General features: G+C 40.5%; 1 protein-coding gene across 1 annotated transcript in view; it reads right to left on the bottom strand.

Annotated features, from left to right (window-relative positions):
• Positions 1-917: 917 nt before the first annotated feature.
• LOC311248429 (GTPase IMAP family member 9-like) overlaps positions 918-27,851 on the bottom strand; it is a gene marked incomplete at both ends in the record, with an annotated part of 59,897 nt that continues 32,963 nt past the window's right edge. The window contains 2 exon segments of the mRNA XM_084339307.1: positions 918-1,028; positions 1,031-1,619. Coding sequence (XP_084195433.1) covers positions 918-1,028; positions 1,031-1,619 — 700 coding nt within the window.

Raw genomic sequence — 27,851 nt, forward strand, 5'->3', positions numbered from 1 at the left:
TGAGGAATTCGTCAATATAGTATTTAGGCCCAAAAACACATTGATACGAACTCCTATTACTATAATACAATGCTAGAGACTGAAAAATGACATTTATAACGCATAGCCCCTTTAATTATTTTTCGAAATTATTCAGAGAGACATTGAAGACATTCTTAAAAAAGGTTGTGGGAACGTTGTCAAGATTGCAGGTTGAAGATTTATTCTGCATTACAATTTTATGAAGTTCCGCCTCAGAGATGTTGCAAACTGTCTTCAGAGTTGGCGGTTTGTTACTAGGTAAACTGTGTATATCATTGGTATGTCTGCCAATGCCAGCCCTAGTAGTTACTTTATTGGTAAAAAACTGAGCAAAGACCTCACATCAAAAGACACATGACACAGGTTCAAATTATATTAATTTTAATAGGCATCACATTGATTACTCTTGAAGCAGTTTCCACACCAATGATGTGTCTGATGTGAATGTATTTATCCAAGGCATGATTCACGTTCATTTATAGTATCCAAAAGCAGCCTCAACTGCAGCGACAGCTCCTACTTCTATTGCACCTACAACTACTCCTACTCCTGCACCCACTACTGCACCCTTTTGTTTTGCAATTACTCAAAGCTCCAAGCGCCTAAAAAATGCAGCTACTGCATCTACAGCTCCTCATACTCCTGCAGCTACTGCTCCTCCTACTACTGCGCCCACTTTTCTTTTCCATTTTTTTTCATTTTATTATCATTTTACCTACTAAAAGTGCTCCTGTTCCAACAACACTTGTAGTAATCACAATCCAATTGTTGCGTCTCTCAGCTCTTTCTCTGGCTTCTCTGACTTCATCTTCTCTCACCTTCTTCAATTCTGCCTCATGCTTCCTCTGCATCTCTTCTTTCCCCTCCTCCCGAGCGCCCCTTAGCTCTTCCACAAGCTATCTCTTAATTCTCTCCTCCTCTCTGCGTATCTGCTCCTCCCTCTCGTTCAGAATCCTCTGCTTCTCCTCCTCTATGGCTCTCTCAGCCTCTTGGAACATGTCATTGGTGTGTAGTGGCTTCCTCCATTCTCCGTCACCGTCTTCTTGATCTTCTCAAGCAGCTCAGTGACCTGAGAGCGGTCCTCCTCGTCTTTATTGTTGAAGACGTGATACCGGTTGTTACATTTGGAAACTAATCCATTGAGATCTGGACTGCCACACACAAACTCTTCAATTGACTGATCTTTATCAAGCTGGTCACGGTTAGTGAAGAGAACCATGGTGTACTTGTCTGCCTGATCACCATAGATCTTCTGAATCATCTCCACTGCGTTCTTCTCTTCTTCCGTGAATCTTCCCATCTTGATCACAACCAGGGACACATGAGGACCAGGAGAAGCTAAACAAATGGCCTTTTTGATCTCCTTCGTGTTTTCCTCCTCTCCAAATCTGTTGTCAAAGTTGCCTGGAGTGTCGACAACAGCAACATTTTGTCCATTCACCACTCCTCTATGCTTACCGCACCTTTCTGTCAAAGACGTAGCTGAAAACTTGGATAGGAAAGCTTTTCTTCCCAGGATGGTGTTTCCTGTGGCACTCTTCCCAGCTCCAGTCTTCCCCAATAAAATAATGCGGAGTTCTTCATTGTTTAGAATGGTCCTAATGGAAGAAAACAATACTGTTATTAGGGGTGGGAGTCGAAAATATAATCAAGATCAAGATTACATTATTCTAATATTATGTAACACTGAGACCATGATTATCATTCAACTTCCAAAAATCTATTTCTTGAGTTTTCAGTCTTGTGATACAGTTTCAACTTTCTCATTACCTTCTCTACAAACCCAGCAGATTGTCTAGATTATCCAAGCAGAAAGGCTCACAAGGTTTGTGAAGAGGAAAAATATGTATTAATAATTTTACTCTATAATCATCATTGTATGTAGCCTCCATGTTTTTGTACCTCAGCACAGGTGTGAAAGAGACAGAGCGAGACAGAGAGAAAGAGAGCGAGAGAGAGAGAGAGAGAGAGAGAGAGAGAGAGAGAGAGAGAGAGAGAGAGAGAGAGAGAGAGAGAGAGAGAGAGAGAGAGAGAGAGAGAGAGCCGTTGCCTAGGTCAGTGGTTCCCAAAGTCGGGGTCGCGACCCAAAGGTGGGCCGCGAGCAGCCACGGGTGGGCCGCGAGATGATTTAAAAAATATATAAAAAAAAAAAAAAATATAAAAAGATTTTATTTTTTTATTTTAATTTTTAATTTTTTAATTTTAATTTTTTTTGTCAGGCCACTGAACTTAGAAGCAGGCCAGGACAGTGTTTCTAGTTGTATTCTAAAATGTGACTATATGGTTTTATATTAACTTAATAAATAAACAAAAACGAAAAATCTACTTATTTCAACGAACATTTCAAACTAAATAACAGATTATGCACATAAAACGCTGAAAACAACCGAAGCAACAATAGTATTTTAATGAGGCTATTATTATTATCATTATTATTTTGCAACAAGTTAGCCCTCTCATAAATAGCACATATAAATGAATAACTAACTTGAACTAACTTAATAGGATTGAAGTGATATTTGGCTTAAAAAATCGGTCGCATGGCAAAAAAAAAAAAAAAAAAAAGCCAGACGATGTGCATTGGGCCGCGGCTCTCTGACGCCTTATTTTCTGGGCCCCGGCCTGAAAAGTTTGGGAACCCCTGGCCTAGGTGATGAGACGGTTAGATAGCAAATTACAGAAAGACAGTGGTAGATCGCTTATTAGACCAGTTGTGTTTCTGGAGAAGACAGAGAGAGAGAGCCAGCCTCTGAATGGAGGCTGGTGGAGGGGAGACCACAAGGAGAGAGAGAGAGCTAGCGAGCTAGATAGGCCGCACAACCAAGGAGAAATAGAATGTACTTAGGTTCTTAACCTTAAATACTTTCAATGTGTTTCATTCTGTACAAGATGCTATCATATGTTTAAGGAAATAAACACCATGCTGATAGGACGACGACAAGTACATTATTTTCCTGATGCCTGTCGGTACAAGTACAGTGTTTTAGCCTGTCGGTGCGTGGGACAGAATTCCACAGAACGATTGCAGCCATGGACGACAAAACAATACACAATGCAGATGCATCACGGAAGAGGAGATGGAGGCTAATTGGATCAACAACAGGCTAATTACCCTGAAATCTAACAGGTGGAAGTCATTACTTTGAAAACTCGTTCTCTGTACCTCTGTGGTTTAAAGGAACATGCCAACATTATGGGAAATGTGCTTTCCATCTGCAGAGTCAGACAAGAAGATTTATATCAATTTCCTCTCTGTGCATTCAGTAGAAAGCTAGCTGGCTGAAAGCCTAGCTTAGTACAAATGAAGGGAAGAGGATATGGACTAGCTAGCCTAGCTGTAGACCAACAATACCTCTCTCTTGAGTTCTAAGCTACACCGTAAGAAAAAAAGCTGCAAGAAAATGGTAAATATCTGGCATCAATGGTTTCCAAATACTTACTGTCAAATTACAGTAAAATCAAATACATTTACAGATTACAACCTTTATTTAATGGTTAATATTTTGATAAAAGGTCATTTACTGTATTTTTATGGTATTTACACTTGAAGTAGAAAAACAAAGGTAATCTGTAAAATAATACAGTGTAGGCTAGTGGTCCATATCTGCTGCCATTCAGTTGTGCTAAGCTAGGCTAGCTTGCAGTTTATTATCTATCTTCTTGTCTGACTCTAGAGAAGATGGTGAGCACATTTCCCATAATGTTGGTGTGTTCCTTTAGGATAAATCACTGCCCCGTGTTATGGTTTCACAAGAGAATGGAAACATCTTTCTTTTTATATATTTCATATTGTATCTATAGTGTATATAGATACTGGACTGCATAGGACTGTGAAGCTCTGTACCCCCCCCCCCCATGACACCTGGATCCAAGGGGATTAATAAAGGATCATCTTATCTTAATTGTATCTTCAAAGTAACTGGAAAAACATGAATAGAGTGAGACAGACACAGCTTCACTCTAGGAGACATGAACAGCATTCACTTGCTGGCAATGACCCACTGAATGTGAACCATTTGTAGAGGCTTGCGTCCACCCTCTCCTATAGACCACACCTTGTGGGTAGATTACTAAGTCTACTAACTACAATATGAGTTAACCTCAGGATGGCTCATTAACTAAGCATTTCGCTGTAATGTATGCACCATAATGTGACAAATACAACCCAACTTAAACTTGAACTTCAGGAATTGATCCTGAAACACCAAACACAATTGTTTATTTTGATCAAAGTTTACTGAAAATATAAAAAATAATTCCCAACAGTCATAGCAGTTACTGGTGCATCAGGGAGAATCTGTTCAAAAGTGCAACTATGCGTTCCTTGAGCAAATCTTATTCTACACGTTTATAAATGTTTATGATTTACTGACTTTTTCTGCATTTATTTCCACAAATGGCTATAGAACAGACAGAAACCGCATGACTGAACCCACTAGACCTCATTGTTCGTCGGGCCTGGGCAAGGTTGCAGTGCACTACTCTCAATGAGCGTTGGAATTTCAAAAAACTACAGTACCCAGTGATAGGGGTGGGAATCACCAGTTTTATCACGATACGATATCGATTCTTTGGACAATGATACGATATTTTCCGATATCACAAGGTCTGCCACGATACGATGCAATTCGATTCAGGTGCCTGCGATCGATATGAGACGATATTATATGCCCATTTAACACAATCGGTAACATTTAAATCAACAAAAAAAAAGACAATGGAAATATCATTTGACATTTTTATTTTTTAGCTCTTCCAGACATTTAAATGAAAAACAATCTATTGTTTTTAATACAAATAGACCTCCTGTTCACTGTTTTTGGTTCGTTTTTCTTTTTTTCCGATATTAATATCCTATTCACTGTAGCTGTATTTTGGCTGGAAAAGGCATATTGGCAGTACCGGCCAGATCCTGGTAGTGGCGCTGTCTTGAGAATGCACCCTCCTTCCCAGTCCCCACCTCTCTCTGCCTATGGCTCTGGGTTAGCTTGTTGTTAGCTTACGCTAACATAATGTTAATTTCGATCTTTAACGCGATGTGGGAATGGCGAGGATTGCAAAGCAGGTTAGATGCATTGGACCCGTTGCGGAATAAAACAGCAGGGACATGTTTTGGGTCGCAGAATAGGCACACTAGCCTTGCTCTAGTGACGCTTGTGCTGTGTGCTCTTGATCTGAGCCGAGCGGATATGACAATCCATGGGATTTTCAAAATAAGAGTATCGCAATATGGGATTTTCAAAATAAGTATCGCAATATGAATCGATCTTTTTACGTTGCATCGATCCTATTTGATTATTGATAATAGATCGATATATCGTCCCACCCCTACTCAGTGAATTCTAGCTTCCTGCAAGCAAAAAAATTATTTCTCTTATTTCTCAGGATACTCTATCACAAAATGGAATGTTATTGGCATAGAGCGCAGTTAGTGTGTCTACCTTCTGTTAACATTTAGCAACCATCTGTGTTGACATCCGATCCAAAATGGCGGAGCCATATCCATTCTAAGAATCGAACTGTACATACAGTAGATTTCATTCTTCATTCTCGATGCAGGCCTGGCGATACTAAATCCAAATTGAACTCTGCCATTTGAAAGAGGAGATTTGGCCCGATCCATAGATGTGCGAGTTGGCTATAATAAGGTAATTTATAGGCCTCATATTCTATATTCTATAATAATATTTCAAATTGCATGGGTCCCAATGGCAGAATTCAGTATTGTACAGATGAAGCTTTTAGTATTCCTGGGCGCTTTGCCGCGACGCGCGCACGTTTATATCACGTCGTTTTAATTAATTGGGAACCCAGGCTGCTGTTCTGTTTTATGCCGCCAGGAGGCGCAAAGTCGCCTGGCGCGGCGGCGGTCTATTGATTATTGACTTCCTCATTCAACACTGCCTTTGTGTCAATAACACGAGCCACTGTCAACGTTGGGACGGCGCGAGACAGAGAGACTTTATTGTGAATTTAAAATATGCTGGTAAAGTGGGGAGGGAGATTGTTCATTCAAGTAAGCTATAATATATTATGAAATTCGTATTATGAAACAGGAAACACCTCGACCATTGTCTTCAACTTATCTCACTACGATTCAACCTATTGCATGGCACAACAGAGAGACGTTGTAGTATCCGCGTCTGTGATTTGCCTAAACGTTATTATTTTGCTAACGTTTATTTCTGACTACAGTACAGTATGTATTACTATCTATTACTACCTACTATGGGCCAGCCGTGTATAGGTGTAACAGAGTTATAATAGTTCAATGGTTGTGATGGCGGAGTTACTGTACAGTAGCGACGCGTCAGGTTCCTTTGCATATCGTTTTATTTACTACTACCTACTACAGTATGCTGCTATGTCTATATACTACTATCTACTACTACTTTGTATCACAAACAGTACTGTATTTGCAAAACTGATATGTCATAAATGTATAGATGTACAGTAGCAGTACTGTCTACCTGTATGTCATGTATGTCATTATGAATTGAAAATGGGGGACCCTGATGTAAACAAGACGAAAGTATTTTGCACTGTACAGTATGTCACAGGTGAGCTTGCTAGCCATTTGATTGTTAACGTGATATAAAAAAAATAATCAATACTTGATTGATTGATTGAAACGTTTATTAACAGATTGCAGAATGGGTACAGTACAGTACAGCTCAATACATACAATTGTTAAGGGGATGCAGACCAGAGAAAGACTTTCGTCTTGTTTACATCAGGGTCCCCCATTTTCAATTCATCATAACATATATGACATACATGACATACAGATAGACAGTACTGCTACATCTATACATTTATGACATATCAGATTTGCAAATACAGTACTGTTTGTGATACAAAAGTGTCCAGAAAAGGAGTGTATATACATTTGGTTGGGTAGGGGACACACACACATTTTACACTGTACATTGGGATACTGACAAAGCCTTACTTGGTCATTTACTGTACAACTAGGTTAGGACATGTGTAGGGTTTGTACATTACAAAATGCAATGGGCCTGGTCTACAAGATACACTACACGACCAAAGTACCCATGTACATGTCAAAATACTTCCCACTTTCAAAAACACTCTCAAAAAACACCTACGGGAGACTGCAATTCTAAACTGGCCCCTGTAAATGTCCTAACACAACCCCCCCCCCAATGTACAGTAAATGACCAAGTATAATAATAATAATAATAATAACTTCGTTTTATATAGCGCCTTTCAGAGGACCCAAGGTCGCTTTACATAGGGGGGGGGGGGGGGGAGATGATAAATTAACAAACATAGTGGACAGACACAACATATACATATAAAGTGAGAAAGTTAGGGGTTGAAGGCCAAGTTGAAGAGGTGGGTTTTGAGCAGTTTTTTAAATTAGTCCAGAGTTGGGGTGGTGCGGAGTTCTGCTGGGAGGGAGTCAATATTCCAATGTACAGTTTTGCTTGTTCAGTTGTACAGTGTCCCCCACCCACTCTTCCTACCCAACCTCCCCCCCAACATCCTCCAATGTACAGTTTCTATGTCAAATGTATATACTCTCTTTTCTGGACTCTTTTCGTATCACAAACAGTACTGTATTTGCAAATCTGGTATGTCATAGATGTAGCAGTACTGTCTATCTGTATGTCATGTATGTCATATATGTTATGATGAATTGAAAATGGGGGACCCTGATGTAAACAAGACGAAAGTCTTTCTCTGGTCTGCATCCCCTTAACAATTGTATGTATTGAGCTGTACTGTACCCATTCTGCAATCTGTTAATAAAATGTTCAATCAATCAATCAATCTCCCCGTACTATGGTTTCTTCTCAACCTTGGGGGGAATGGAAATGCCCCAACAATTAGCATTTCAATGGTGTGTTTGTGTGTGTGGGGGCCGCATTCCATGTCACACCTACAATCAATCAATCAAATCCTTTATTTAACCAGAACCTACAGTACATACACAGTATAGTCACTCTACTACCCCCACCCCACTACCTCCACTCTACACTCTACTACCCCCCCCGATGGAGGGAGAGACGAGACAGACTGAATGAAAACTTGTTTTCAAGTTTAATGTACATTAAGTTGTAAAGCACTTTGGATAAAAGCTCTATATAAATGCTGTACTCTGTCGTCTACTCTAAGCCATCCTAGGTTGTCAAAGTGGGCAGGGGTGAGGTGGGTTCTAGGGGTAAGGTCAAGTAGAAGTTTGACCAGTTTGTTTTGTGATGTTTGTAATCTTGTTTTTAGCACCTTTGAGGTGCTTTGGTACCATGAGGTGCAAGCGTAGTTGTAGTACCCTTGAATGAGTGCTCCTGCCAGAGTCTTCAGGGTATTCTTGTTTACCAGAGAGGAGATCCGGTACAAGAATCTAGTTCATTGGTTGACTTTTTGTATTACCTTGGATGCCATTTTGTCACAGGAAAGACGACAAGCACAACACCAGCCTCTGCCACAGCGAGTTATGTTATGTAAATGAGAGATTATATTGTTGTTAATGCTGCTATTTATGCAATTTTTATTGGTGTGTTTTGTTATTGTTATTAAACACAACGTTACATACAAAACTGTCTCTTCTGTTATTCAAGTGTTCTGATGGGAATGGTGTATTGTACCACACATAAAAATAGGGAAACAATGTCCAGGCACGCACTCCAGGTTTTTCCAAATGTATTGGCAGCCTGAAATCATATCATGACGTAAAAAAAATTATTCTGATTGGACAAGAGATAACAATTATTTGCATCTTTATTGTAACAAATGTATGAACAGTCAGCAATAGATGTCAAATGATTTACAGTAATATCAAGTAACAAGTGACTTATATCTCGACCATTAGCCAATGGAAATGCATCTTCAGAAATAAGATCAGATAAACAAGACTGACACAAAACTGATGAATGATGAAATGAGCACATAAAGTGCAGACATACTATAAAATCCTATCTACATGGGTGTTCCAGGTTAGTGTGTTATCGACAAAAATCCCAAGATATTTATATGAAGAGACCTGTGAGATGGACTGTGTGTGGATGACCACAGGCCTGTGGTCCCCAACACCTCTGGGGTCAAACACCATCTCCCACAAACCTCTGGATTTCCAAATAATAGTCAGCTAGGTCACTGTCATTCTTAATTAGAGCTAAAATGGCAGTGTCATCAGAAAATGTAAATACTATTGTAATAAAACGTTCAAAACTATGTTCAATTTGTGTATTGTTTTGTTACTATAAGATTGTACAGTACAGTAACAGCAGTTGTCAGTCAAGTCAAGAGTTCAGAATTGTATTCAAACACACACACACAAATTACAAGGTTACACGTTAACTGGCTTATTTACCATCTTGACCTCCATTATTTGCTATGACTAGTGGCAACACTTTTGCCAAGCCAGCTATGAGATTGTTACATACATCCACTGTTAGTTTATTGCGCCAGAAAAACCTTATGGCCGCTACTAAAGCATCTTTCGTGAAAGGTTTCGCCTCTCTGCGAATATAGTCTTTCATCAGGTGCCACACAATTTCAATGGGGTTCAAATCGGGAGACTCAGCGGGGGTTTTGACCCAATTGATTCCCTCTGCTTCAATGCAAACTCTGGCAGCGCTGTGTTTCGGGTCGTTATCCTGGAAGAAACGATGGCTCTCCCCAAAAGTAGCTTGTATGTACGGACCAGCGGCTGCTTTGATGATCGATTCTTCAAAAAAGACACGGTCCATTATTCCATCGAAAATAACAAGCGGGCCTGGACCGAGCTTGGAAATCGCGCCCCCAAACATGCACTTTTAATGGGTGTTTAGGTGCCGGTTTACCTTGACGGTAGCCTTTTTTCGTAAAGCTTTGTCTTGCAAAGTGTTCGAGTGCGACAGTGCTTTCATCTGTAAATATGACGTCATGCCACGTTTCACATGTATCGATCCACTGGTGCGCCTGTAGATGAATGAATGAAAACTTTATTTAACAGATTGCAGAATGGGTACAATACAGTACGGCTCATAGATAGATAGATAGATAGATAGATAGATAGATAGATAGATAGATAGATAGATAGATAGATAGATAGATAGATAGATAGATAGATAGATAGATAGATAGATAGATAGATAGATAGATAGATAGAAGAAAAACAAACCTGTGCGAGTCTTAATTCTTTATTTTTGTCACGGATCATTGGCCAGAACTTAGTTTGACCATATTTCCAGCCGAGGCCCCTACGTGCTCTACGGATAGCAGTCAGGCTGAGATGAGATTTCAAAATAAAAGAGCGACGTCTATAGCAGCGGGAAACGTTTATTTTGTACATTATCTAACGTTAACACGAACCTAAACTAACTTTAGGTTAGTTATAACGTTAGTTTAGGTTCGTGTTAACGTTAGATAATGTACAAAACAAACGTTTCCCGCTGCTATAGACGTCGCTCTTTTATTTTGAAACCCCCCAGAAAGGTAGTCATTTCTCTCGTTATCTGCTTGATTGTCCGATTGCTGGTTAGCTCCGAGCGTTAGTAGTACTGTATATTATCAATACCAGCCATTGGATTACTGTTTTCTAAATTGGGGAGGCTTTTAATCGTCAAGGTAAGAGGATTTCAAGTCATGGTATCTATAAACTTCAATCGGTTCGGATCTTTTGAATGAATGAGAATGTAAACGCCGTCACGTTGAAATCACTGGCAGCGCTCATACAGTAGTGGTTGGGCAAGTATATTTGCTTATAAAACGTAATTGTCTAATTCAATTATTTTTTATTTCTCCACGTGGTGAATACACAGGTCACAACATGTTTACATGAACGTTTTGGAGTTGTATTTGGAGTGTATTCTGCAATCTGTTAATAAACTTTTCAATCAATCAATCAAACTATACACAGTAAGGGAACGTCGGGCTCCGGCCCCTACTCACTTCCAGTTACGGGAATACCTTTCTCCAGTTACCGGGAATGCTTTACAGATACCTCTCTCTCTCTCTCTCGATGTCCCCGACATTTGAATTATTTATTTATGCATAATTTTTCTATTCTAGACATCCATCCCGAGTGTTGATCGACCAGGAATAACTCAAGTAAAGGCACCTCAAAGTCGCAAAAGAACAGGAGGTCCCGTGATCCCCCCCAAAGCAAAACACCGTATGGTCAAAAAGAAAGCAGTAAGTAAAAAAAATTGTATTGCATTTTCCATTATTCAGACAATCTTTTTCCATGGGTCCTCCCCACCTCCAATGTACACCCCCACCCAACCTCCTCCAATGTACAGTTTCTATGTCAAATGTATGTCAGTATTCAAATGTACAGTGTGTCCCCCCTTGTTTACATCATGATCTAAACAAGACGAAAGTCTTTCTCTGGTCTGCATCCCCTTAACAATTGTATGTATTGAGCCGTACTGTTTTCCACATCACATCACTGTGACACAAATCTTATCTTAACTTTCCCTCCCTTATTGCAGGCCGCTGTTATTGTTATGGACATCATGCCACTCCCAGCAGTAACGACAGAGATGAGAGATGAGGAGACAGCGGAAACACCAACTCCAACCATTAATAACATTTGCAATACGATTATCATGACAACGGTGGCTATTGTTATTGAACAAAAAATAAACAAGCATGTTGCCAGGCTGCTTAAACAATTGGCGGAGACTGAGAAACGCCTGGGGGACCGTCTGGAGGCGAGTGAGAATCGACACAAGGCGAGTGAGAATCTATTGAAGGCGACTGAGAAACGCCTGGGGGACCTTCTGGAGGCGAGTGAGTACACCCTCCTCTCCACAACCTGCGGCTCAGCCATTCAATAGGCAGCTTTTGTTTTACACACCAACGAGAGATGAGAATGTACCATGGCGGGCTCTATCACCCTCTCTGTCCAGTCCCTACCCATCCCAAGTGGGCGATGAGAATGTACGACCATGGTTGGCTCTATCACCCTCTCTGTCCCAAACGCCCCAGAATGATGATAATGATGATGATGAAGATGATGCATGTTTTTCGCCGCAACCACTTTCTCCTCAAACGTCACCCTTCCGAACGCCTCTGCCAGTACCTGCAGTTCCAGTGGCAAAACCACAGAAAAAAGCACAGCGACAGCGTCCAGCCCTACCCAACATAGAACTGGAAAGTATTTCAGCAGACGACGAGCAAAAGGCGTTCGATCATGCTCATGACGCACAAGGCAAACCACGGCCTGACGACTACGCAGGGCGAATGTTCATGCTGCTAGTGGACTTTGAAACCTACCAAAAGTGGGCTCACAAAATCAATTGGAATGGCAAACGGGGGAAACATGCTTTACCTAAGAACCTCAGATTGATGTTGATTGCTAAAGTTAAAGAACGCTATAGTGTAGTCCCCTGGGAGAAAGTTCGTGATCGAGTGAATGTACATTTGCGGAACCCACGATCAGAGGATCCAAGGAAAAGGCTACCATACAGTTTGAGTGAGTTTTGTATCTGAACCAGCATTCAGATACAAACCCTGATGTAAACAAGACGAAAGTCTTTCTCTGGTCTGCATCCCCTTAACAATTGTATGTATTGAGCTGTACTGTACCCATTCTGCAATCTGTTAATAAAGTTTTCAATCAATCAATTCAAAACCATGTATTATTTTGGCCATATAGTGGCGCTGTCAACATTCTAACCGTCATGCAACGCGCTATGTGTCGCTCTGTTTAGCTGGGGGTGTTTCCCCCCGGGAGATATAGGAGGACGGACCGCCGGCCGGGACCGGACGTTAGTTTGTCGTGAAGCGAGCGTATATATAATTAGCAGGTCTGTGTTGTGCGTTACGAGAGAGTATTAACCTGTAAAACCCATATTGAGCTGGAATTAAACCATCATATACGAATACAACCTCTCCTCATTCTTCCTGACATTACTGCATGCCTGATCGCTACGATACGTTCACTACCACCGATTGGACAAGTTGAAATGCATTTTTACTTAACTTTACAGCATTATTCAAACGTGATAGGAAGTTTCACATTCTTGTACAAAATAAATATACTGTCTCATAAATATACTCTTACAATATATAAATAAAATGATAAAAAAAAAGAACCAGTCTGTTTTAGAAGGAGAATGAGTTTTGTATCTGAACCAGCAACCCTGATGTAAACAAGACGAAAGTCTTTCTCTGGTCTGCATCCCCTTAACAATTGTGTGTATTGAGCTGTACTGTACCCATTCTGCAATCTGTTAATAACGTTTTCAATCAATCAATCAACATTTATAACACAATAACAAGTGTGAAAATAACATGTTACAAACTGTAAAAACAGTAATACACAAGAACAAAGTGGGGCTCGCAACTCACTTGTGTCCACGGTGATTTTAATAAACAAAAAAGGCAGTAGATGCAACGTTTCGACCTTACCGGTCTTCCTCAAGCATGAATGAATGAATGAAAACTTTATTTAACAGATTGCAGAATGGGTACAATACAGTACGGCTCAATACACACAATTGTTAAGGGGATGCAGACCTGAGAAAGACGTTTGTCTTGTTTCCATCAGGGTCCCCCATTTTCATTTCATATAGACATTTATGACATACACAACATACATGACATTTATAGCATAGGGACATGTAGGTATTTAGTACTGATACATTTGTGACATAAGCGGTATTCAAATATACAGTACTGTTACCCCTAGCATGCCATTGACTGTCCCTTTGAACCTAAACATCTTCTCTTCTGCACTTCTTCACTCAGCTCCTGTGGGCAGGATGGGAAGGCAGAGGAAGAGGGTGGTGAAGGAGACCGCAAGGAGAAGAAGAAGAAGAAGGTTGACATGGGCAAAGTGTTCATCAACATCTCCATCGGCCTGTGCATCTTCAGCCTCATCTGGTTCTTCTATGCCCTCTACATGCGCTCTGCCCTAGCTAAACAGGTGGTGACAATCCACCCCTCACCTCCTGTGCTTGATGCCAACAGCACCATGTTTGGGAAAATGTATGCCGCAATTCATACAGTATCTTACAAGAGATGCATTGATGTATGTGCAGGCTATTCTGCCTCCGTCTGATCAGTATGTAAAAATCACAAAGTTGGGGATATGGATGGGAATATATTTCACTGATTAAAAGAAAAACCAAAAAAAGAAGCAAAACTCATTATTTGTTCACGCCAACTGTTTTGGAGATGAGGGTGGAAGGGAAGAAAAACAAAAAATGGTAAAGAGCAAGAATAGTTTGGTTTTCCATTATTGTTGATTAATCATCAATTGTAATGCATAATCTTTACATCTCTTACTTAATTTCTCCATTCAATCCCCAAGTTCCTCCTTTCTGTAGTGTTCACTGTCTTTCTCAACACCTTTTTTGTTTGTTCATGGTCCAAGTGGATGTAAGCGTGAGGCTGAAGTTGCATTTTCTTTTTCTCAATTCCTGACTTGTGGTGGTACAGTGCCTTCAACACCCATGGGGGTAATTTGGCAGTATGTTTTATCATACTGTCATACTGGGGAATAATATTAATATTATTATGTCCTATTGGGGACATAATTAAAAATTCTGAGCAATTCAATCGTTTTTTTATGGCTCTGCCATTAATTGAAAACTGTATTAACAGATTGCAGAATGGGTACAATACAGTACAGCTCAATACACACAATTGTTAAGGGGATGCAGACCAGAGAAAGACTTTTATCTTGTTTACATCAGGGTCCCCCATTTTCAATTCATCATAACATACAGTATATGACATACAGATAGACAGTACTGCTACATCTATACATTTAATGACATACCAGATTTGCAAATACAGTACTGTTTATGATACAAAGAGTCCAGAAAAGTATCAAACAATTTTATATCCTTTATTGACAACCATACTGGGTAATCTACATTGGAGGTGGTTGGGGGGGGCGGGGCACACTGTATAAACAAACAAAATTGTACATTGGACTATTGACAAAACCATACTACAGTAGGTAAATGACTGTACATTGGAGGGGGTTGGTTACATGCTGCTCTCCAGTGTTCTCCAGCTCCTCGCACCTCAGGATATGGACACATGGAACGTAAACACTATTATTAGTACAATTAGTACAACACATAAGTACACACACACACAGATTGCTATTTGAGAAAGTAACGTGAAATATGTGAGCCGGCTACACCATTTGCCATGTACTGTATAATCTGTAGGCAAAAACGTAGTGCATATAAACGGCTGATGACTCATAACTTCCTATCACGTTTGAATAATGCTGTAAAGTTAAGTAAAAATGCATTTCAATAGTAATGTATATTAAGAGTTTACCGATTGAGAGCTAAATCCACTGCCAACAGACGAGACGCGATATTTACTTCCTCTGCTTCTCTCTCAGTTTGCCGAGGGAGGGCGGAGCTCGTCCAGCACGTTGTCACCAGCTGTATGAGAGCGCCCCCGCTGGTCATTGTTAACATTAACCACACCAAAACGACGTCAAACCGGCCGGCAAACAGCTGTACCGGGACTTTTCCCGGCTGTATCTGTAATAACACCAACATCAAACAGTGGTTAACGTCTTTATTAGTGTTTGCGCTGCCCAGGCAGCAATGGTCTTTAGGAAGTTAATAGATATCATATCCGACATCACCGTGTACACGTCTGTCAGCCTGTCGCGTATTTCTCCCATAACACGCGTTCGCTCGGTTTAGTCCATTTTTCCACATTTCATGGGGGTGTTTCATTACCGTATATGGTTAATTACGGGCGGTTCTATATGCAAATACTTAAAATCGTGCACGAGCGCGAAGCATAGAACAAGTGGCGTAGGACCTGTGTACGCACGTGTGATAAATCCCAATTTTTCTGTGCGTACACACATTCTAAATTCCGTGCGTAGGAACGGAAATAGAACACTTTCTAAGCATTGTTGATAAATGAGGGCCCTGGACCGGACTTCTTAGATCGATGCACAGCCCCAGCCAGAGGGATTCCAATGATGTGCAATACCGGCCGCAAGGCGTTAGGTGGCGGTATTGGCGAGCTCAGACCCATTCCCAATGATAACGTGAGGCTGGATGGATGAAAAATGAATGGATATGTGACTCGCCGTGACCAAACCCGATTTGATCCGCAAAGGGGGAGGTGCTCTGAAATGAACAAATGTCTTGCTGTCCAGAAAATCCCAAAAATCGAAATCTTGATTTTTTTTACATATTTGAATTGTCATTAATCTGTTCCATTATTTGCCCTTAGTTGCAAACTTAAATACAACTTGTAAATGAGGTAATTATTGCTATAATAGTTCCACAAATTTTCTTTCAATTGAGGATAAAAAACTACACGAGCGGGCTGTGGGCCTGTTCACAGGTAGCAAGTACATGTACTTAATAGGTGTTAACACACAGACGTCATTATTTAGCTCTCCTTTCTCAGAGAGAGAATAACACACTATTAATACACTATCTTAATGTTATAAGTTATAAGCAACATAACGCAGTGTCTAAAAAAAAAGATAAAAAAAAGAGAGGCCTTGACCCGTTATAAAACGCATGTTTTAACTTAATTAAAAACCATTAAAACACAGTTAGAATTTTATGAGCGAACGAATTTCGTAAATACATCTAAATAACACTGTTGAAAGCTTGGCTGTGTCGACGTTAATGTCCAATCGCGCGGCTGCTGGTACTGGTGCTGCTGCTTGGTGCAGCGCGAGGGGAGATGAGTCGAGCAGGGGAGACGAGGCGCGCGTTAACCCTTTCACTGCCACACTACAGAAGTGCTTAGTAACGCGGATTTCTTTGTGCAGAATAAAAATCCAAAAAGAAACTCAGATTCTGGTTCAGAAGAAGAAGACAACGCAGACGTTATGCGGGCTATAATCACTGACAGCAACGCTGAAGAGCTGCTGCTGCTGCTGCAACCCTTTGTTGTAACCCTTTCACTGCCACACTACAGAAGCGCTTAGTAACGCTTCGCCTCAAAGCTGTTTCTGGCCGAATTAGTCATCGAATCTTTAATTTTTTTTTAATTCTTATTCAGAGGTATTTCGTCGAGATTTCATAATTTGTAATGTGGCAGCGAAATGTGTAGAAATATGGTAAAAAAAACTATTTATCCGTTTTTTTATCCGTCACTACCACACTACAGAAGGTTAACCTTTCACTACCACACTACAGAAGGTTAACCTAGTTGTTGTGTCTTTCACTACCACACTACATGTATTTACATCTAAATGCTTCTGGAGAGGCCATCAGAACATTGAACATTGACTTTAGCATGTCTATTTTTATCTCGTGTTATTTTAAATGCTAATAAAATCTTGAAACTTGATTTGTCTCTTGTTTATTATCAGGGTCCCTTTCACTACCACACTACAGAAGGTTAACCCTTTCACTACCACACTACAGAAGGTTAACCTTTCACTACAACACCACAGAAGGTTAACCTTTCACTACCACACTACAGGTTAACCTTTCACTACCACACTACAGAAGGTTAACCCTTTCACTACCACACTACAGAAGGTTAACCCTTTCACTACCACACTACAGAAGGTTAACCTTTCACTACCACACTACAGAAGGTTAACCCTTTCACTACCACACTAATGAAGGTTAACCTTTCACTACCACACTACAGAAGGTTAACCTTTCACTACCACACTACAGAAGGTTAACCCTTTCACTACCACACTACTGAAGGTTAACCTTTCACTACCACACTACAGAAGGTTAACCTTTCACTACCACACAAATTTTTTAATAAACTATCATGACTTTTCCTTTTTCCTCTGGGTGTTGTGTTTGCAGTCACCAGACTCATTGTAATAACAAAGAGCCTCAGACTGGAAAGCTGCCAGGTGTTAATTGCCCTAGAGAGAGGGGGGCCATGGATTACAATGACTTCTGGGTAGTGTTGTAGTTGTTTCACTATTGTCACCGAATAGCCTGCTCGTCTCTTGAAGGCTATTATCTCTGAATACGTTTTGTGATAATCACCATGAATCATAGGAAGTAGCTTGCAAAGTATCCCACCAAAATGTTCAAGTGATGGCTTATTTTGAAGGTATGAATCTGTACTTTCATAATATGTAAAAAAAAAAAAAAAAATGAAGATCCCTCAACATGACCCTGAAGTCCATACCTGGTCACATATAGCAAATAAAAGAAATAACGATTAAAACTCAACATTTCTCGTGATTGGCGCTCAAGCGATGGCGAGTTAACCCGACTTTTTTCGTGCTTGGCGCTGAAACAGTTAGTGACGTTTTTGTCTTTGAAATGTGTTGTAATTTTCCGTGGAGATCCGCCATTTTGAATTAGCGGTGTAGTCATTATGAGAAGAGGACATCCAGAGCTCTCAATGAGCTTTGGAATTTCGAAAAACTACACTACCCAACGGATTCTAGCTTCCTGCAAGCAATTACTTGTGTATGAATAAAAATAAATGTTAGGATTATACACCACACAACGTAAAGTTATTGGCATATATTGGAGCGCAGTTAGTTATTATCCCGAGTAACAAGATATATTCAAAAAAAATTCCAATGCTCATTGATAGCTCTCGATGTCCTCTTCAAAATGGCATAAAAAAACTACAATTCCGGACGGTAAATTTTTCAAACTGGCTGACTTTTGCTAACTAAAAAACAAAAAATACGAAAATCTGTCTAATAACACTTTAACCTATTTGTAAACTAACGTATTGATGATAATATACATTATAACTGCTGTTGTGGCATGGTTATGTTTATACTTGAATACGTTTGAGGGAAAAAAAACGATACTTTTGTCAGACAGTCTGGAGAGGTTGATTTATGAGGTGATGTCATTTTGGGGAGCCACATATCTTTACCCAAACGGTGCGTGCTTCCGCGTTTAGCGCTCTGATTGGCCACTGCTGTTTCTGGTCGCACCAATCGTGTGACGGCAAGTTCTTCACCGGTTAAGCTTAGGCACTCTTTCGAAGTTGGTTAAGGTTAGAGTTTGTGTTAGAGCAGGGCGATAGAACGCCAGCCCTGATTCCAAACTCTAACCATAACCAACTTCGAAAGAGTCGCCTATGCATAACCAGTAATAAACTAGGCGTTAGGTAGTTTGCAGGCTGTTAGAGCCGGAAATGGCTGCGTCCCGCGATTGGGCGCACATGTCTCATGACCAAGAAACGTCAGTGGCCAATCAGATTCGCAAAACGCACGCACCGTTTGGGTAAAAAAATAGACGCTTTTGGGACCGGTACCGGTCTCGTCGGGCTTAAGAGGTTAAGGCTTCTCTCCTGTATGAATGCGATGGTGAATCTTTAAGTGTCCAGAGGTCCTGAAGCTCTTCTCACACTGGTCACAGTGGTAGGGCTTCTCTCCTGTATGAATGCGCTGGTGAATCTGTAAGTGTTCAGATCGACTGAAGCTCTTCTCACACTGGTCACAGTGGTAGGGCTTCTCTCCTGTATGAATGCGCTGGTGAATCTTTAAGTCTCCAGATCGACTGAAGCGCGTTCCACACTGGTCACAGTGGTAAGGCTTCTCTCCTGTATGAATGCGCTGGTGTATCTGTAAGTCTCCAGATTGCCTGAAGCTCTTCTCACACTGGTCACAGTGGTAGGGCTTCTCTCCTGTATGAATGCGCTGGTGTATCTTTAATTCTGCAGAGGTCTTGAAGCTCTTCCCACACTCACACTGGTCACAGTGGTAGGGCTTCTCTCCTGTATGAATGCGCTGGTGTTTCTTTAGGCCTCCAGAGGTACTGAAGCTCTTCTCACACTGGTCACAGTGGTAGAGCTTCTCTCCTGTATGAATGCGCTGGTGTATCTTTAATTCTGCAGCGGTCTTGAAGCTCTTCCCACACTCACACTGGTCACAGTGGTAGGGCTTCTCACCTGTATGAATGCGCTGGTGTTTCTTTAAGCCTCCAGAGGTACTGAAGCTCTTCTCACACTGGTCACAGTGGTAGAGCTTCTCTCCTGTATGAATGCGCTGGTGTATCTTTAATTCTGCAGCGGTCTTGAAGCTCTTCCCACACTCACACTGGTCACAGTGGTAGGGCTTCTCTCCTGTATGAATGCGCTGGTGTTTCTTTAAGCCTCCAGAGGTACTGAAGCTCTTCTCACACTGGTCACAGTGGTAGGGCTTCTCTCCTGTATGAATGCGCTGGTGTATCTTTAATTCTGCAGAGGTCTTGAAGCTCTTCCCACACTGGTCACAGTGGTAGGGCGTCTCTCCTGTATGAATGCGCTGGTGTATCTTTAATTCTGCAGAGGCCTTGAAGCTCTTCCCACACTGGTCACAGTGGTAGGGCTTCTCTCCTGTATGAATGCGCTGGTGTTCCTTTAAGGCTCCAGATTGACTGAAGCTCTTCTTACACTGGTCACAGTGGTAGGGCTTCTCTCCTGTATGAATGCGCTGGTGAATCTTTAAGTCCCAAGATCGACTGAAGCGCGTTCCACACTGGTCACAGTGGTAGGGCTTCTCTCCTGTATGAATGCGCTGGTGAATCTTTATGTGTCCAGAGTTACTGAAGCGCATTCCACACTGGACACAGTGGTAGGGCTTCTCGCCTGTATGAATGCGCTGGTGAATCTTTAATTCTCCAGAGGTCTTGACGCTCTTCCCACACTGGTCACAGTGGTAGGGCTTCTCTCCTGTATGAATGCGCTGGTGTATTAGAAAAGCTGACTTTCTGATGAAGCTCTTTCCACACTGGTCACAGCAGTGAGGCCTTGACTCATTCATATCTCTGCTTGTTGTTGGGGAGCAATGCAGCAATTGTACCTGGAGAGAGAGAAGTACACCAATTAAGGAAGGACGTAGTGGAACGGGCTCCTACACAAAACGAGCTCCTACACAAAACTCTAAGGTATCGTTTAACGTAAGTATATGATAACTCATATTGCTGGTGAATATTATTAACCACATCTCTAACAAAGAAATGCCACCCAAAAAACCTGAAGTGAAGGAAGATAAATGCAAGAAGCCGACTGCATCGCCCAACGGTGGTGCTAGCATTAGCGTGAAACCACAAGAAGCGAACTCTCTGGCTAATACGTTAGCTAACACCGAGGCCAGCAGTGAAACCCCGCCGGCATGGTTTCTTGGGGAACTGGAAAAAGTATTCGAAAGAATACAAACCATGATGGAACTCAAGTTGAACTCTCTAAATGTCTCGGTGGAAAGTCTCATCAGTGACAACCGGGCGCTAGGGCACCGTGTTAAGGAAATAGAATAAGTGCATGCTAGCTATAGTGCTAGCCTCAACTCCCTACACCAAGACCTCAGCGAACATAATAAAATACAGAGGAAGTCGTCAGCGGTCTGAAAGAAAAGCATGACGATTTGGAAAACAGAGAGAGAAGACGGAACCTTTATTATCCCGAGGGAAATTTGACACTGCAAATTGCTCAACATTAAACATTTAGACAGAACAGGTCACGAATAAGAATAACAAAACAAGTCAAATTGCCTAAGATAAGAGTAGAATAAAATAGAATAAAATGGAATAAAATATACAGTAAAAATATACTGTATCCATTGAGATCGAACGGGCTCACGATACACTCCAACGCCGACCAGATGAAGGCAGCCTCCCCCTGAGCCATAGTGATCCACATACTCCGTTTTACTGATGTGTCCAGAATCCTTAAAACGCGTCTTCATCTCGCATTTGTATTCCTGTGCGTCGCGACTTTTATCCTTTTGTATCATGTATTGATCGTGTGTTTTAAATGGAAGAAAGGACCTTTTCGTTTACATTCCTTGGAGAGCGCAACAAGGTATGCTTTGTTGATTATTTGATTATGGTTGTAACTTTGTATAATGTAATTTGTGAATGAATGATTTTATGTCTTGTGTAAGAATGTAATCCTTGTCGTTTTGATACCAATGTTATTTAGTTTAGTGTTTGTACTGTGCTGTGGAAACAGTTATGTGAAATGTTTGTTTGTCTGTTTATGTACGTTTCCAATGCAGTTTTCACGGTGCTATAAGATGACGTCACGGATGGACAAATAAATAAAGATCATCTTATGCATCAGTCGAGACTCTGTCGTTTGGATCCAAGGGCTGTAACACTAACGTTAACATTACCTCTTGTGTCTATTCTGCTAACGTTAATGTTACCTCTCGTTGGGTCTGTTCTAATGTTAGCATTACCTCTCGTTGTGTCTATTCTGCTAACGTTAACATTACCTCTCGTTGTGTCTATTCTGCTAACGTTAACATTAGGTAATAACCGGTTTAAAATGGATGAGGATTACCTCACGTTGTGTCTATTCTACTAGCATTAACGTTACTAGTACAAACAATCAATAGCGAGTTATATTGATCATGCTATGTACGCTAGCCATGGTAAAACGCAAGCTAACAACAAGCTTAACAAATCAGTGAGACAAATTGTGAGACTAAACTCTCCGCTCTTGGTGGTAAATTGTATTGATGTTGGTTTTGTTTCTTCAATAAATGAGGCAGAATACACAGTGAATGTATCCTTTTGTTTATTGCACTTGTTCCTGCTGCAAACAAATAAGAAATAAATTTAGCGAGGCTAAATAAAGATGGCGGTGTTGTGTTTTGTGCAGGACGCTCCAACGTGTGACGCTTCTCTCTTCTGACCAATCAGTGGTCTGCAGTGTTTCACGTCACTTTTCTGGTACCAGTTCTACCCGCTTGGAACCTCAACAGAGCAGGGACTAAAAAATTACCCAAAAAAGTACCTGGTACCAGGTATTTTGGCAATGGAAAACCGAAAAGGCAGAGTAGAGTAGAGTAGGTACCATGCAGTGGAAAAGGGGCATTAGAGTCAGTTTTTTTTTCTAGCTCTTGTTTAATTAACCTATATAGTATTACTTTAAGCATTCATTATTCTTCGTTGAAAAAGAACCAAAGATGTAAGTACCTATTAGGGCTGGACGGTATGGTCTAAAATATATATCACGGTATAATTTGAAGCATAGACGTAGCGGTATATATCACGGTATATTAACTTATCTTTAAATGTCTATATAAATGTGTCACCTCACAGCGCTTTGTGCCAGATCTCTACATTTTCATTTTTCAGATTATTCCAGATTGCTAAAGTACAGAATCTAAGCTTTCAAATGATGTGTCATATGTTGAAATCTGAGATTTTTTTTAACACGATGTGCTCAATTATAACTTGTAAACCTGGTTGTGTTCTAGAATACTTAAGGGGGTGAAAGCTCTCTCAAAGGAAGGCCACTTTTCACACTTCAGACAAAGTGAGCTGGGGCGTCAACAAAAACCCCTCCAGCAACGCCCATCTCCTGCATAGCATTAACATAATTAAGTGCTGCCATGAGAGTTCTCTCTCCTCAGGACCCCTGTCTCCCCAGGACCCCCTATCTGGACTGTATAGGACTGTGAAGCTATGTACCCCCCTCCCCCCATGCTGCTTTGACACCAGAATTTCCCCAAGGGGATTAATAAAGGATCATCTTATCTTAGTAGGTAACATCACAATAAAAAATAAACAATTTAAGAAGATAAAATAAAAGTCAATTTCTACAGAGTGTATGGATGCAGGGTCCATGTGTGTGTGTGTGTAATAACAACAAGTTTATAATCTCAGCACTGTATCTGTATCTCTGTGTGTGTGTTGGGTCTTGAGGGGGTAGATTGAAAATGTTATTAACAGATTGCAGAATGGGTACAGTACAGTACAGCTCAATACATACACATTGAAATAAAGTCTGTGAACAGCCTATTTTTAAACAAAGGATTGATACTATTTTAGATATTCTAACTGTTCGTTTTTATAGTAAACATGTACTTATACATTCAATTTATAATAATATGAAGGAAAAAAAAACAAAAAAATAAAAAAAAAATCTATAAAGTCTAGACGAGAAGGGGGCGGGCCGAGTTCTGGTCAGTAGCGCTGCGAGGTGACACAAATGCTTCTGAAGGGGTAAAACACTGGTATGGCAGCTATTACTGTACTCTTGTATTACTAGGACATATTTCACATAGTACAGAGGTATTTTTAGGGGTGGGACGATACATCGATCCAGATCGATATATCGATCTATTATCAATTATCAAATAGGATCGATGCAACGTAAAAAGATCGATTCATATTGCGATACTCTTATTTTGAAAATCCCCTCGTGAGCATATCCGCCCGGCTGGCTGCAACAACAACAGTAGCTCAGCGCAGCTCAGCGTGTGTAGACGTTAGACTGCATTGCTTCAGAATCCGCCTATTTTGCCCGAAATAAGTGCCTGTTGTTTTTTCCCCCACAAGGGATCAAATGCATCGAATGTGCTTTCCATCCTCGCCATTCCTTTATGCCCACGTCGCGTTAAATACCGAAATTAGCGTGAGCTAACTAAGCTAAGCTGATAGAGAGAGCAGCAGAGGTCCACTAGGGACTGGGAAGGAGGGGGGGTTACTGCATTCTGCAGGAGGTCTATTTGTATTAAAAACAATAGATTGTTTTTCATTTAAATGTCTGGAAGAGCTCAAAAATAAAAATGTCAAGTGATATTTCCATTGCCTTTTTTTTTGTTGATTTAAATGTTACTGATTGTGTTAAATGGGCATATAATATCGTCTCATATCGATCGCAGGCACCTGAATCGAATCGTATCGTATCGTGGCAGACTTTGTGATATCGGAAAATATCGTATCGTTGTCCAAAGAATCAATATCGTATCGTATCGTGATGAAACTGGTGATTCCCACGACTAGGTATTTTAAGAACATTTATTGTGCAAAACTGCAATAGAAGAATACAAAACCTTTTCTCAAGTGTCTGCGGGCAGGTAACGCGTATCTTGGATCCAGTGCTTTGACCATGTCTTTAAAGCCCTTTCGATCAACAGTTTGAAAAGGAACAATGTCCTTACACAAGTAAACAGTGTTTACAGTGTTACTGTAATGCTTTCATGCTTGCTTGAATTTTGGGCAGATAATAACATACAGCAAGAACTGGACAATACCCACAAAAACGATATTTATGGGCAATTTGGTAAGTTCAGACCTCAACCAAACAAGCATGTTGAGCCTCACGGCTCAGTGGATGATGAAAACTTCAAGATGAAGCCTCGTTACAAGCCCCTGGCTCGCATTAGGCCTGGCAATTTTTTTGCCATTGCTATATACATTGGTTTCTTGTTCTAATGCATTTATTTTCTATAGACTGATGTATTTTTCTGCCACGAAAAATGGAGCCTCTAATAATTGCCCAAAACGTAAGCTGTAAAAGATAAGCTAAAACGCTACAAAGCCACTTATTCTGAGATGATAATTCATGTATCTGGATAACCAATGCACGGATTTTGTCAAGGCCTGTAGCGTTATTTCGGGGAAATTGATATCTATAGTCTGGTGTAGTTTTCATCCACGAAAAATGGAGGCTGTAATAATTATTAATTTATTATTGCTCGAGAGTCTATGAATAATAATAATTAGAGCCTTCATTTTTCATGGATGAAAAATTAGGTCCTATTTTCCGTATGTTACTTTATGTTTCTAGTGTCTTATATATCAGTATTTCCCTTCAGCAGCGGGACTGCCGCTGCTATGAACTAGACCATTAAAAAAAAAATTATTAAAAAAAATGTATACTTATTTTTATTTTTGTATCATTTCATTTGGGCTGCGAAGGGCTGGGCGATATATCGAGTATACTCGATGTATCGTGGCTTGTTCTACATGAGATGTAGTAAATTACTATAGCGTGAACATCGAGTATATATGTTGTAACGTCAGTTAGCCACCGCGGCTAGGCTAAAAACAAACTTATCAACACGAACCGACTTGCTTTAGCACTTTCCTCTCATTTCATTATAGACACAGACTAGCACAGACCTTCAATGACGAGCAATTGTCATTTCATTAGACACAGACCAGCTCGGACCTTCAATGAGCTGGTGTAGATATCAGCAAACTGTTAAGGCTGAAAAAACAAAGCATTTTTCTGATATCATTTTAAACAACTGCCACAAGCCTTGTGTTCTTTTTAAAACGATTAATTATATTCTTGATGTCCCCCAGCCTGTTTGTTTTGAAGCTTCCACTGAAACATTAGGGGTGGGACGATACATCGATCCAGATCGATACATCGATGTAATTATCAACGATCGAATCGGATCGATGCGATGTAATAAGATCGATTCATATCGATACTCTTATTTTGAAAATCCTGTGGCGAGTCTCATAACTGATTGTGTTAAATGGGCATATGATATCATCTCATATCGATCGCAGGCACCTGAATCTAATCGTATCGTATTGTATCGTGAGAGACTGTGATATCGGCAAATATCGTATCGTTGTCCAAAGAATCGATATCGTATCGTATCATGATGAAACTGGTGATTCCCACCCCTATGAAACATGTGAGCTTTTTATTCAGTTTTTTATTGAAAAAGTTGCCAACATTAGAGCTAGCACGTCCACCCCTACTTGTGACCATTCTACTACTACTGCCACCTGCCCTGCCACCTTTAGCCAGTTTGAGCCTGTGTCCCTTGCTCAGCTAGAGGGAATTATTAGGGCTGACCTTTTTTTTTTATCTTATGTTGTGGGACTTGTACAGCACTTTTGTAAACGTTGTTGTTTTTAAATGTGCTCTATAAATAAAGTGGGTTGGATTAATTAATTAAGTAGCCCCTTTCGTGACTGACGCATCCAACAAGGTTTCACTCGGCTGTGTGATTTAATTCAAGGTGGATCGCTGTTGTCGTTTGAACAACTTCAGATTTCATGGGAACTACCAATCCCCCAAATCAAGAATGTTTAAGATGAATGAAGTAAGATTTAGATTATTTGAAATATGGCCTGTGTAGACTAAACTATGCACAGAATTATGTCAGTCTACAAGGTCCGGATTCTACATGGTCCGGCAATGTAGACCTTGTAGACTCCACTACAGACCAATTATCAGTGAATGTTCATGCATTTTTAAGAAGGGCAACTTCCACAAAAAAACAAAGAACTCACCAAAACATCTCAGTAGCACCTTATCTAAATGTTATATTTCATATATGGAGATTCATATTTATTTATGTATTGCATGCATTTCTACATTTTATTTCCTATTTTGTTTATTCATCCCAGTATCTTTCTTTCTTATGTGTGGAATTCTACAAGGTGCGCGCACACACACACACACACACACACACACACACACACCTACACACACACCTACACACACACACACTTACATTTAGTCATTTAGCTGACGCTTTTATCCAAAGCGACTTACAAGTTCTGTACGACAAGACAGCAAGAAGGGTACAACTCTATCAGCTGAGTAACAATGTTCATCAAAGTGTTGCGTGTTACAGTGTAGGTTAGTTTATTAGGACAAGTGCATGACAGTAAGGTTAGTCACGGTTAGATTTTTTTTTTTTTTTTTTATCATTTCAGATAATGGTTGAAGAAGTGAGTCTTTAGTCGACGGCGAAAGATTGGACAGGATTCGGCTGTCCTAACTGGGATGGGTAGTTCACACACCCACACACACACACAAATCGAAGTAAAAAAAAAAAAAAAAAAATGAAAAAAAAAATTTGAATTTTTTATTTATTTTTTTTAAACTTCGATTTTTTTTTTAATGTTCGAAGCTTGTGCCATCGAATCGAACGTTCGAAGCTTCGAAGCATTTAAGACAGCCCTAATTATTACCCATATGAAGCCCTCAGGCTCCCCCCTAGACGTCCTCCCCCCTCACCTTATCAAAGAGGTCAGCAGGGTCATAGGACCAAATGTCCCAACAATTATGAACAACAGCCTTACAGGTGATATACCTGTACATTTTAAACATGCTGTGGTGCAACCGCTTATTAAAAAGCCTAGCCTGGACGCCTCTGTCCTCTCTAATTTTAGGCCCATCTCCAAGCTCCCGTTTTTATCAAAAATCTTGGAAAAAATTGTACTTGTCCAACT

Source organism: Notolepis coatsorum, assembly GCF_963971535.1.
Source record: "Notolepis coatsorum genome assembly, contig: SCAFFOLD_240, whole genome shotgun sequence".
Taxonomy (NCBI): Eukaryota; Metazoa; Chordata; class Actinopteri; order Aulopiformes; family Paralepididae; genus Notolepis; species Notolepis coatsorum.